At 37.2% G+C, this 13,558-nt stretch overlaps 1 protein-coding gene across 4 annotated transcripts in view; it reads left to right on the top strand.

Annotated features, from left to right (window-relative positions):
• Positions 1–13,132, top strand: part of glra2 (glycine receptor, alpha 2) — a 39,005-nt gene extending 25,873 nt beyond the window's left edge. For 2 of the 4 annotated variants that reach the window (XM_088609501.1, XM_088609500.1), the window contains exons 6-10: positions 2,349–2,486; positions 2,629–2,843; positions 8,062–8,211; positions 9,195–9,308; positions 11,489–13,132. In XM_088609501.1, coding sequence (XP_088465627.1) covers positions 2,349–2,486; positions 2,629–2,843; positions 8,062–8,211; positions 9,195–9,308; positions 11,489–11,767 — 896 coding nt within the window. In that variant the 3' untranslated portion in view covers positions 11,768–13,132. The remainder of the gene's footprint in view (positions 1–2,348; positions 2,487–2,628; positions 2,844–8,061; positions 8,212–9,194; positions 9,309–11,488) is intronic. The other 2 variants (XM_088609506.1, XM_088609515.1) reach the window with 1 other exon arrangement.
• The last annotated feature ends 426 nt before the right edge of the window (positions 13,133–13,558 follow it).

Here is a 13,558-nt window from a genome sequence, read left to right as displayed (position 1 = left end):
TTGTCTCATGAAGACTGTAAACTGCTCAATGGGAAATGAAATGTGATAGACAGACACATACAGACAGACACATACTAGTATTAATCATTGTTGATGCATAATATAAAATAATGCTTTAAATCAAAGACAACCATAATCGTATTAACAGTATGTAGAAGTAATTGACAAGCAATAAGATGGACATTTAATGAGCAGTAAAATACAGAACTGCTTTTGCTTTATTTTTAATGCTGTTCTTTCTCTTGAATGTTCCATCTGCAACCGAATATTAGTCTGGGAGATCATACTGTCATTGCTAATTATGAGGTTCCAGTCTCTTCCTATCATTCATCTTAGAAAATATACAATACACTTAACAATGTCAGAGGGAATTTCTTACTATTTATATGGTCACAATAGATGTTAAGGGACCCAAATCTGTCATTTATTTTCACTTGTCCCACTTACAAAATTGCCACACTTAACAATTGTCAACAATCAGCCTTTAATCATGAGTAGGAGAACATTTGTGTTTAATGAGAACATTTTGTTGATGTGTGAAAGCAGTAAAAGCAGAATTCATCATCTACTGACAAGTGTCTTCTCAAAGATTTATTGGTTGTTTAAAGAAACACTAGGTCTGTAAAATTACTGTAGGCCAAAGTGTTCTTAACTCAATCTCAAAGTGAACACAGCAGAAATATTATCTTCTCAGGCAGATTAAGCCTGGACTCCAGCAGTGGCTAATTTAGTTCCTGATCATTACAAAGGTCAAGAAAAGCTGCTGTGTTTTCTCTGCATCAAGATAAGATATTCAGTGATCGACAGTAGTCAGCTGTGGTAACTTGCTCTTTAACAATCACTCACCTTTGTTTCTTAAAAAAAACATTATAATATCCACATCACACAGGTCCTTGTTTTCTGCATGCCATGGAAAACTATCCACTCCACAATCAATGAATTATGGATAATTTACCCACAAGCTCATACTCAACATTCAGAATCATTATATATGAATTAGCTCGAGACATGATTATGTTTATATTAGTAGCAAATTGTTTTAAAATTGTTTTTCTTTATTTTTTTTATTGTTTTTTGTTGTTTTTTTTTGCTTCCTTTAAGATTTTATTTGAACTGCCCTCTTGCAATTGTTTTCAGTTTTGGAATAAGGGTGCTGGTATGCAGATTAGTGTGAATTTAAATAAAATGTGGGATCCAAAATCTAATCCACTGACACTGACACAGACACTGAAATAAAAGGTCAAAATGTAAAGCTATCCAGCTATTCAGAAATGTCAAGGCTCTGAAAAAAGCATAAGAAAGAAGTCAATTTATGAAGAAGAAAAACTTACATTTTGCTGATTCAGATTTCAAATACAAGATATGAATATTTGAAGGGTCTTAATAATTCTGCATGACTTTTTTCATCTTTTAGTAATGTGGTGCGCCTTACATTAGAGTTTGATGTACTGTAACTCTAGCATAATACACCAAAGAAGGCTACACGTTTTTGCCAATGATGCATAAGTACATTAGGAACATCAGTTTTTTTAATCTGTACTTATTCCTCTGACTCTTGTCACTTAGTATCCATATCTTTAAAGACCCCGGACACTTGTCTCCATCTGCTGATAATCTTTTAATGATAATAAAATATTTGAGCACTGTACAGTAGATGTCAAGCAAATAAGCAGACCTGTGGAATTCTGCTCAATCCTGTTTGTGCACAGACTCATGTTTACAAAGAAGATACCAAACGGTAGGGCCAGTGACAGTGGCAGCCGATTCACATTCTGTGGAGAGGTACTCAGTACCCAGCTACTAAACTAAGCCCTCCAGCCCCGGGGTACCAGACACACAAGGAGTGACAGAAAACACCCACTACAGAATGTTACAGAAATAGTACCTCACCATATGAGACCCATGTGAAACCATGTGATGGCTTCACTATTTCATCATCTGTGGATGTTTTAGTCCTCCTGAAAGGCACATTCATGTTTACCAGTTTCCATAAGGGCAGCTGGCTCCCATTAAGGCCTGTGTGACAGCTGGACCTTGCTGTGATTTTCTGGGCTTGTCATGGGGCGATCACTAACAATGGAGATCTTTGTGACTGAAGCAGGGCTTCTAATCGCAGACTATTCAATTGCAGCAAATGTAGGTTGCCGGTACTAATTACACACTAATGTCTTAAACAATGACTTTTTAATGTATTTTACAGGGGCGACATCATATCTTCATTTCTAACACTGATGATTTCCGCTGGTTTCGTTGTGCTCTGTCATGGTCTCATTTTTACTGGATTTATTGGATTTCAAAAATGCAGAATAAAAAAAAAGAAGAGTTCTGCCCTTTTTTATTTCTTGCAGTCGGCTACACAATGAATGATTTGATCTTTGAGTGGCTGAATGAAGGTCCTGTGCAGGTGGCGGATGGGTTAACCCTGCCTCAGTTCATTCTGAAGGACGAAAAAGAGCTTGGGTACTGCACAAAGCATTACAATACAGGTACAGGACACTCGTCAGTTTTTCCCCTCATGTGAAAAAATCATATTGGCAGGTTGGAAAAAAAGGCTGCTTGCACGAAACTGCGACACTGTTTTAACTCCCTGTTGTACATGTACAGTTTATATATTGTTTTTTATTTCAGGAAAGTTTACTTGCATTGAAGTCAAGTTTCACCTCGAGCGACAGATGGGTTACTATTTGATCCAAATGTACATTCCCAGCCTGCTGATCGTCATTCTGTCCTGGGTGTCTTTCTGGATCAACATGGATGCAGCACCAGCTAGAGTGGCTCTGGGCATCACCACTGTACTCACCATGACCACGCAGAGCTCAGGCTCCAGAGCATCGCTTCCAAAGGTAGAAGTGGCTGCGGCTGGGTTCATTTGTTAAAGGAAGCAATTTCACATGACCAGGGGCACTCCTGTGACAGCTGCATGGACTCCCTCCTTCTCATTTATTGTTTTTCTTAGGTCTAGTTCTGGTCTGATATGTCAAAAAAAAAAAACAAAGGCAAACGTCCGATTAGGAAGGACCTTTTTCACTGCACTAAGTGCTTAAGGGATGCATGGAATGAAGGCAATATTTTACTGTATATCTTCAGCTTCTGAATGGCAGGAAAAAAATAGATTTTTTTAAGTTAAATCAGATTTTATAATATAGAGAGCTTTAATGACTTTAATTTGACCTTTTATACACTGGGTAAACAGTCAAAAATTCAAGCGCAGTCAGAAACCATGAAATTAGTCTTTAAAATTTAGCTGCGATAAACATTCACCTCTGATTTTTACTGTTTTTGTCAATACTGCCTAATTCAAAGTGCAGATAAATGCATTCTGAGAACGGGGGTTGCCATGGCAAAAGACACCTTACAGCGTGACGTCTTTGCTGAGGGTTTTCATTAAAGTAGCTTCCAGCAGCAGGCTGCTCTGGCAGCAGTCTCCTTAGGGACAGCGAATGTGACAGCCTGGGTCCACAGCCTTTTGTTCTGCACGGCTTGTCGTGTCTGATGTGCAGATGATATTATCTTGTGAAACTCGGAATGGATTCATTCAGAGTCATGGCCTTGTGTCTTTTTCTCCCCCGTATAAAACTTATTAAAAACAACACAAAACAACTCAAAACTACAAAGTGATTTACTGAAAGATCCAAGGGAATAAATAATTTTTCATATACCTGTTGCATGAGGTGTACTGTTGTCCATACTGTTTGTTTGAATGCATTCAACTGGTCTAATAGTCTAACTTTCAGCTCACACAATTCACTGCATCACCCTGTTATAACATGGGACAGACTATTAATTTTAACGCTATGAATTTTAATTTTTTTTCAGTAGTGATCTAGTGAATCTTGATTATTTACCCTTAGTAACATGGAGTGCAAATGTAGCAGATGACCTAGGCTTATCCCTGTCTGTCTGTCTTTCATCTTAGACTTTGCTTATATTGGACTTTCTACCCCTTGCGAAATCCTTAATATGTGTTATAATGATCTCTGTAAGGTCCAAAATGATATATGCAAGAAATTTAATTTATCTAGACGCTATGTCACCTTCTGCAAAATGTCTAGTATGTTTGCATTTCTTGAAGCACAACAGCAGGCAGACTCTCAGCTTGATTTTCACTTTTATTTTTCATTTAATCTATTGCCTGTGGTAATGCTTTTTTTGTAATCAGTGCACCTTACTATAATTAGAGTAAGAGAGGGATGTTAAACCATTCAGCTGAAAGGTTGTTTTTTTGTTTGTTTAAACACATGCTTCAGGCCATACAAGAATTTGCAGTATGAATATGTTTTGTTGCCCATTGAGTTTCAGATTATTCAAAGTTTTTATTTCATATATTTAAATACCCCTGTTCAATTCATGAGTACCTGTGGGGAAATGAGGTTCTGACACCTGGAAGTTCAGAGGCTTTCAGCTCACTCTATAAATCTCCTTACTGTTTGCTCCTGTAATGAGACGAATTACTGCTCCAATAGTGCTCAAATAGCAAACAGCACCACTGAATTAAACTGTAATAGTATCGTAAATTATTTAATTGCAACATGTATTGATAAGGCTAATGTGACATAACTGACCCATGAAACGTACAAGCACTTTGTGGAAAACCTCAGTAACTTTGAATCATTCTTGGGCACTTGATCAATGGGCCAATATTTTTTCTTCAAATGAGATGCTACAAAACAGAAACTGTTTACAAGGATGATTATTTTAATTATCAGAGGAAATGTTCCAGCTTTTTCCCACTTGAGTTTTGGGGGATTTAAACATCTTTAAGTTAAATAATAATCAACTTTTAAGCTTTAAAATTCACATCACTCACACCACAAACATCAATAATTCATTTAAATAAAGATGTTTTGCATTATATTTACTGTAAGAATCTAAAAACCGAATACAATTTTGCTTTTCCATTCTATTGGGGATATATTTTCCTATTCTACTTAATGCCCAGTGGATATAAAATCAAAGACACTGTACAAAGTTAAAGAAATAATATTTGTGTGACTTTATTTGATACCCAGGGAGCTATAAAGATGCAGTTTGATTTTGAGCTTTTATTTACTCATTCAATTCACTTACGTTATTATCATCAAAGAACGTTGATTAAAACCGTTAAAGCACTTCAAATGAACCCTAATTCGAAGTGACTGTTTCTGCATTTACACCTCAATCTCATTAATGAGAAAAATAAGCTTTTATTTCAACTGTGCTGTGGGAGGGATGCTGCTTTTATTGCAAGCTCAATTTTATTTTTTCATGTAATATTTTCAAATAATTTGGTGCTTGTGCTTTAATGTAGTTAGATGTTATTATTCTCTCACAGTCACTTTCAAACTTTCAAAGAGATTGTGTTCAAAGTTTATTTAGATTAGATGGTAATAAGCTCCGTAGTCATGTTAAATTGCTTGTAAGGGATTCATAAACCTCTTTAATTACTGACATAAATTACTGACTACATTCTTTGTAAACAACACATCTTTTCTAAAATAATTATGTCACATTGATGCCTCAGTCTTCGCTTGCATTCAAGAAGTGGTAATTTGGTAAAGTGCTCTTCAGTCTTTCTAATAAGAATTATCCCACAGAAAGAAAATTCAAATGTGGGACAGAAAGAAGAACTTTACTTTTAATATTATCTGCGTCTTGAAATTAAGTCGTAGAGATTCTTTTCTCCGAGCGATAATTAAAAAAAATGCATAACATCAGATTTTAATTTAGGAGAGATTGTTACTTTACTAATTATGAAAACACAATGAATAAAAGCAAAAACCGATAATGCTTTCAACATCAACATTCTGATCCACAGCAAGACATGTACAGTACATATTGTATGTACAGTATGCTCGGACACATTCCTCACCCGTGAGATGTGATGATCATTTTGCAGAAGGTCCTAATTAAAATTCCACCATAGCGTTCACAGGGTTGCTAAGGATCACGAGGAGAGAGGTTCTCATGCTTGCAAGGAATTGCAAACCCTCCAGAGATAGAAACATTTTAAGATTTTGTCAAGGTTTAATATATTTCAATTCAGGCAAAGAGAGTTAAATCTGAGTCAACGTGAGTGAAGAGGTTAATTTAGGATATGTGTAAAAACCCCAACAAGCAATACACTTGAGGTAAATGGAATGAGGCCGGAAGGGAAGATTTGGACATGTGGACAGGGCACCTGGAACCCCTCTATGACAAGAGCCAGAGGGCTACTGCATCGGCAGCAGTATTAGCACTTGAGCTGAAACTCTGGGAAGACAAATAGGCCATGCCATACAGTATTTGTTCCTTCGGAGCAGGAGATTGGTGGGCTCTGGGCTTTGTCCCTCTCTAACATATTTCCTTTTTACACTTGGTAATATGTCTATTCTTCATGTACTGCACGTACAGCATAAAACTGGAATTAAATTGTTTTCGTGTGTTGACTCTCTTCCAATGTGGTTAACCAGTTCCTCTTAGCACTACAACCCTTCCAATGTACAGGGAGAATCACTTCACTGGGGGAGAGAGGAGCTGTAGACAGCCTACCTGTCAGAGCCATTTGTCATTGAAATACTGCAAGCTCCACAGCGCCTCACAAGGACAGAGTGGCCAACATGTTGACCACCACAACCCTCACCGACAGCACTGCAAGCTTGAAAGTGACAGGAGTCTCTGCTGAGTGCCAAACCCATGTCAACTCAATCCTCCCCAGGCCTGCCAGTGCTTGGCCACTCTACCAGGGAATCCCGGTCAGAGTCAGCTCGTGATAAACAGGAGAGATATATGCCAGACTTCACCATTAAACAGCACCATCTTGATTATGTAGCCCGTGTGGACCACAGGATTCAACACAAAATCCAAACAAGCATATAGTGGTGGAGCCACTCAGAAGTGCTTGCATACAGTAATATTAGGAAGACAATATTGTGACTGGTAGTATGGAGCATTTACAGGAAGGCCTTATTTCATCTATCCTGAATGACGCTAATTCTATATCATCTGACTTAACAATTATTAAGTTGTCCTAGATTAGTGCTAATCAGGATCTGTGAAGCCAGTACTGAAATGAATTCAGATGCTGTTTATTTCAATTAATATATTTTTAAGAAAGTGTAAAAAATATTACCAGACAAACACTAGCTCATTTTAGATATTAGCTGAAGTTAAAAAGCTTTTTTATTGCAAACTTAGTCTATCTGTCTGGCCATCTACTGTAGATATGCAAGACACAGAGAAACAGCAGATAACAGGATACCACCTAGAATTAATTTCTGACTAGGGACATGAAGAAAGTTTATTAAAGAAAGGTTATGTACTGGCTCCTATCAGTGCCTGATGGATGGAAGATCCAAGCTTATGTTTTGCAATAGATATCATCTCATGTATTACAATATGTGATTGTGGACTTTTTTTCTTCCTCTTCTCGAACTGGAAATAAGCAGAGAGAGACTGAATTATTTAAATACAGACTTCATTCTCTGTCAATCCAACTTGACATACTTCTTCAGAGAATGTCTGATTCAATGCTGTGTCATGTGCCCTTAGGGAAAGTGTGTCCGCTGAGATGTGCCAATTTAGCAAATCTGTATTCTGTCTTAGTTACTGAGGAGAAAACCCCTGGGTAGCAGCCATGATCTGTACTACAGAGAAAACTCTTCAGCAATATGTAAATTAAAAAGAGTACCCAAACCCCCAAAGATGTGGTATTAGATATTGAACTGACATGGGAAATCAATTCCCTACATTAACTTCTAAATATTTTAATGGTAAAACAGTGATCTATACTTAAGAACAATGGAAAGTAAATTTAATAACCATAATTAGAGGAATCTAGTGTATGTGGTGGAGCTGGTGAGCTTGTAGGTAGCACTCTTCCCACTGGACTAAACTGTCCATTTCTTAGTATAAGAAACCTGTACTACTATGAAAACATTATGTTGGTTCAACCTTGATGTTTGAATTTGGAATTTATTTTGATAGGCCCAGACATGTAACCCTTCTATCCATGTGATTTGGAACTGTAGTGAAGCATTAAGCATTAAGTAATATTTCTTTTAATCCCTACTCCTGGAAAGGGTTATCATTCTGTTTTCTGCTCAGGTTTCCTACGTGAAGGCCATCGACATTTGGATGGCCGTGTGCCTGCTGTTTGTGTTTGCTGCCTTGCTGGAATATGCTGGAGTCAACTTTGTCTCAAGGCAACAGAAAGAGTTCCTCCGTCTCAGAAGAAGACAGAGAAGACAGAACAAGGTGATTGTGCAAAGCGTGAGCTGTTGGGGCAGCTCATACTTTGGAAAATGGTTTTGCTGTCTGGACAAAAATTTGGTTTTTAATCATTTTCATGTCCATTCCTTTTGTGTGTTGATAGTAAATGAAAGACAACACTGATGAACATAAGTGGTAAAGTTAGACATTACAAGTTTATGTTAAAATTTCAACCAAACTTAATTCAACTGAATTTTTCTCTAGAACAGTCACTGATGAAGTTTCTTTCACTAGGCAAAATGTATTATATTTTATAAATCCAGTACTTACTGTTGCTCTTCAGAAACTGTTTTGTAGTGAAGTTTTCCTGATATCTAATTTACAATTAAGCCCTCTTTGTTTAAATCACACCTAGTTTCCTCTGAACTAAAGCAATAAAATTAATTAATAAAGCAAAACAGTATAATGTATTGAAAATGACATTGGGGAATTGAAGATACATAATTTAAATTGAAAAATCAAAAGGTATAAACACTCACACCATTTTCACGTTTTGATGACAAACATACTACACTGTAAAAGACATGACCAAATCAGAGTTTGATCACTCCTTATAAGAGGTTAATAAATACTGTACACTGCAAATATTTTAAGAGCTATGAAGCAGACAGATTTACATTTATTTTTAAAATTATGTGTTTATTGCCAATGCTATAATAGAGCAGTTGCGATTTTCTAACTCATTGTAAACCTTAATATTTTTCTCTTGTATAAAGAGTAGAGGGACAAAACACTGGAAACATGCAAGTGTCCTGCTCTGACACGTTTTAAAAAAAACAACAACAAAATTACAGCTAAGCCATCTCTTTTCCATAAATTCCACCTTCCATTACTCTTTTACTGTATCCTTATATTATTATTTTGCATGCTCTCTCTCTTTCACTCTAACTAGCTCATTTTTTTTTTGTTTAATCAATTTGCTGTTCTCAATCTCTCGGCTGCTGTCTGGTCTGCAATTCTGGGGACAGGAATTGGTTGTTGGCAATGAGAGCGTTCAATCTGTACGCCGCACGAACGGTTTGCAGAGCAAAGAGCCGTCGACCTGTGGAGCTTTGAATCAAATCTGCAATGCAAGCTCAAGGGTAAAAGCACTGAAACACACGGCACACCGCATGATGCCATGTAGCCCAAGCTTGCTGGCTATGGCATTGGGCTGATCCGTGTCATGTCTTGTGGATGAGTGTCGCACAGCAACTGCTATCCCTAAGAGTTTATCATTTTTGTGTCCTCTTTTACATTCATCGTTTATTTACCCTGTTTTATTCCCACGTGCTCTGTCAATGCACCCTGGCACCGGGAAGTCTTTCCTTTTCCTATTAAATGTCCAAGCAGCCTCAGCACGCAGTTCTGGGCACAGTTTCAATGAAGTGCATGCTGAAACGAACACTGTGAATTAATTTATTTCACAAAACATTGGGGGGGGGTTGGCAGTTTTAGTTTTCCAAAACCAGTTCGATTCAAACTGAAGACCTGCAGAAATTATATTCCAATATATTTGAAGGATTGTAAAACTCTTTCACAGTGTCGACAACTATAAACAGGAAAAACAGTTTTCTGTGCCTACAGTATACAACATGAGCAATGAAGAATTGTAATTGCATTACACACTCTTATGAAGACCCTATAACCTTTCCTTTTTCTCTTCCTAGATTATCTAAAGCACAACAGGTCATGTCAGGGCATTGGCAGAGTCTGTTCACTGAGGCTTCAGTGAAGGGATGAACAGATGTACTGTATGGCTAATGTTAACTCAGATCAAGCCGCTCAAAACGAGGGCTCTGAAGCTCATCGGGTAGAGACGTCTCATTCAGGGACAGGCGTCCAGGCACCAGGAGACCAAGTGATGAGAAAATTTTAACATCACTTAAAAACACTCCTTGAAAAGATGCTGAACTCGTTTACACTTAAATGCCATCTTTTTTTTTCCGATCTCCACTGAGTGCTCCGCCGCTGGTTAAATTTGAATGCCGCAGTCTCTTACTTTAATATTTCTAACCAATATGCTTTATTTATTGCCATTTTTTCCCTGAAAAACTAGTCATTTCTAACCAATATGCTGTATATATTGCCATTTTTTTATTTCCCCCCCAAAACCCGCGAAAGGCTTGGAAGCACTGATTATGATGCATTTTCAATGCCCCTGAGTTCTGAAAATCAGATACTTTACTATACAGCAGCTTGAATTCCCTTTTCAGAAAATATCCAAGTCTAATGCCTGCATTGGGCCAGCCTTCCTTTAGGAGGACATTGAAGGACATCTTTAAGAGATGGGGATGGGAGGGTAATTAGGATTTAATGACTCGAAAGTTAATTTGTGCAGTTTTCACTGTCTTTGAAGCAACACATAGTGGCATTGTGGCGCACTCACCATTATCACTCTATTATACAACTGCCCTGAATATTAAACTGCGTATAATGCAAAATAAAAAAGGCGGGCTTGTTCCAAGTGCTCAGAGTACACAGTATTGTAAAGTTTGCATCCTAAGACATATTCTAATCGCAGCAATAGTGAAAGCACTGTGCTTTGGTACCTACAGCATAGGAAATCCGTAAAAGGCGTTTTTGGTTAGATTAACAAAGTCGTGTTAAGCTCAGCAGTGCTTAAATAAGAAAATCCCACTACAACTAATCCACTAGCATTATGAATATGGTACATTATATGGGGAAATGTCAGGTCGCGAGATTAAACATTGTTCCATTAAATTCTAAGAGCTTTTTCTGCAGTGGGTCCTGCGCAAACTGGCTTGCGACTTCCAGGTTAGCAGTCCCCAGCCTTTTTTGAAGAGTGTTAGCCCTTTTCAATTTCCAGACATTTGGCAGACCACCACACACTAAGATCTGTTAGTTACACTCTATTATATATGGAATTTAACATGGTATCAAAGGAATAATCTGTAAACATTTGTCATGTAGCCAGATTAGCAAGGAAATTTGTATTCATTATCTCAGAAAATATATTTGCGAAGCTCAGCCATGCCTGTACAGATGTATATTAAGTACCTTCATGAGAGGTCCAGTCATGCTTCGAAGAGTACCAAGATGGGATGTCAGGCTGCTGGGATGACAGGTTCCGACTTGAATTTGATTCCAAATTACGTTATTGTTTTCCGCAGAGTCCATGTAGTAGCTTCACTAGACCACCAGGGGTCCTCAGATTTCGGTTGGGTAAAGCTGCCTTAGAAAACACAAACGAAAGATTGCAGTACACTAACTGTACAGCTGCTGAGCTCATGCTTGTTTTTCTTTCTGGTTGCATTGCTAGGACGACGACGTGGTGCGCGAGAGCCGTTTCAACTTCTCCGGTTATGGCATGGGTCATTGTCTGCAGGTGAAAGACGGCACCGCGGTAAAAGCACCACCAGCTAACCCTACTCCTCTTCCACCCAAGGATACAGAAACAATTAAAAAGAAGTTTGTCGACAGAGCTAAAAGGATCGACACTATATCTAGGGCTGCCTTTCCTTTAGCATTCTTAATTTTTAATATATTTTACTGGATTACATATAAAATAATAAGACATGAGGATATCCACAAAGAGTAGCTGGCTTTTCTGGGTGGATCTCTTGAACTTTCATTGCCAAAAAACAAAACAAACAAACAAACAAACAAACAAACAAACAAACATTTCATAAATAAGTGAACAATTTCAGAGATCGTATTGCTTCTCGAATGGTCTCCACCTCCTGGAAGACAAGTTCAGCCTCGATGGAAAGCATCAGTAAACATTGACTGGGACAGTGCAATATGTTTTGCCAAACATTCTCGATGGAAAATGAGTTCTTCCAAAATCGAAACACAGACTCAGACGAAAGTACACAGCTCAGTTAAAAGGGAAACAAAAAGATTAACTCAGAACCTAATTCTATTTTTGTTGTTATTGAATGCTGCAAAATTGTTTTGGTGACACAACATGTTAAACTGTTTTTAGTGATCTAAAGTAAAACATAGTCAAGAATGGACCAAATTTTACCAGATATTACTGCCTTTCTCTTTGTACTACATACTCACTGAGTTACATTCCATTGATGTGTAAGTAGTAAAGGCTAAACAGGGAGTACTTTTTGTGTATTGAATCAATTTAATAATAATGAAGAAAAATAAATTTATACAGTTATATGGTATTTCAGGGGAGCTTATGATTTAGACTGTTTTTGAAGTTTTGAAGGAAGTTTTGTTAAGATGAAACCTTACATTCTTTAACCAGTACTTACTCTACCCTTGTTATAGCTAAAGTCTGAAATTAGAATACTACCTAAAGGTTTTTGATGATGTGTAATGTAGCTTGTGAATACACAAAATTGCCTAATTTTGGATTTTAGCTGTAACTTTTTTTTCAAAACTACTCGTGTTATTCATAACTTCTGTTATGAATCAGTGCGCTTGCTTTTTCTATTTTTTTTTTTGCTTTCTTTACAATGCATCTAAAGGTGCCAAACAATGAAAAACCTTCTGTGCATTTTTGCACCACTGTATTAAAATGTCTTTAGGTGGTGCAGTTCAAACTAGCATTGGATTAGCATTCCAGCTACATAGTTTTTTATTGGTGTAGTTGCAATTAATAGCTTTTGTAGGTAGATTTGGTGTAACAATGTTTACAAACTCCAGATTTATAACTCCTTCAGTAACTAACATTTTAAAGAAGACATCAATCTATTTAAAATTTGATCATGTTTTGTGATTGCATATTACGTCAATCCCTTCAGTGCCAACAGTATGTGTTTAACATGGTTGTATTTCATACAGTATTTCTTACTGAAGACTTTCACACAGAAAACAAGAAAGGGAACAATAACATGTAAATGGGACCTGAAAGACATCACAGTGTTACACAGTTTTATTCTCTAAAGCATTTATTTTGAACAGCTCTTCTTTGTTATACTTCAATAAAGCTAAATGTGCAACATGATTTTTGACTGTTTCACTTATTTCATTTCATATTGTAACTTGTAATCCTACTGGAGATTTGCTCTGAATTATGTGTAAATGACAGCATACCGTGGCTGGGCCATTCCAGTAGTGATAACAATCATGGTATTATTTACTGCATTTATCTCTTAGTATAGTTTGGAAAATGTCATCATACCAAAAGCTGACTGATATAACTGCACATGCCTGTGAAGAGAGGATAATTGTCGGACAGTTTCACTGAGCTTAGCTTAGGGTACAGATTTCTAAGGACTTCAGCCATGTTGAGTGAAAGTGTGAAGTGGTCCTCAGTAAATTGATGTGTGCATGGCTATTGAGAGCCCATATAGAGTGTTTCACACTTAATATGAGAAAATTAGAAACCCTGCAGAACCTCAGCATTACTGCGCTGAATAAATCATTCTCT

This window comes from Lepisosteus platostomus, chromosome 2 (assembly GCF_059453375.1).
Source record: "Lepisosteus platostomus isolate fLepPlt1 chromosome 2, fLepPlt1.hap1, whole genome shotgun sequence".
NCBI classification, from domain to species: domain Eukaryota; kingdom Metazoa; phylum Chordata; class Actinopteri; order Semionotiformes; family Lepisosteidae; genus Lepisosteus; species Lepisosteus platostomus.
This window is presented reverse-complemented; position numbering and strand designations above follow the sequence as displayed.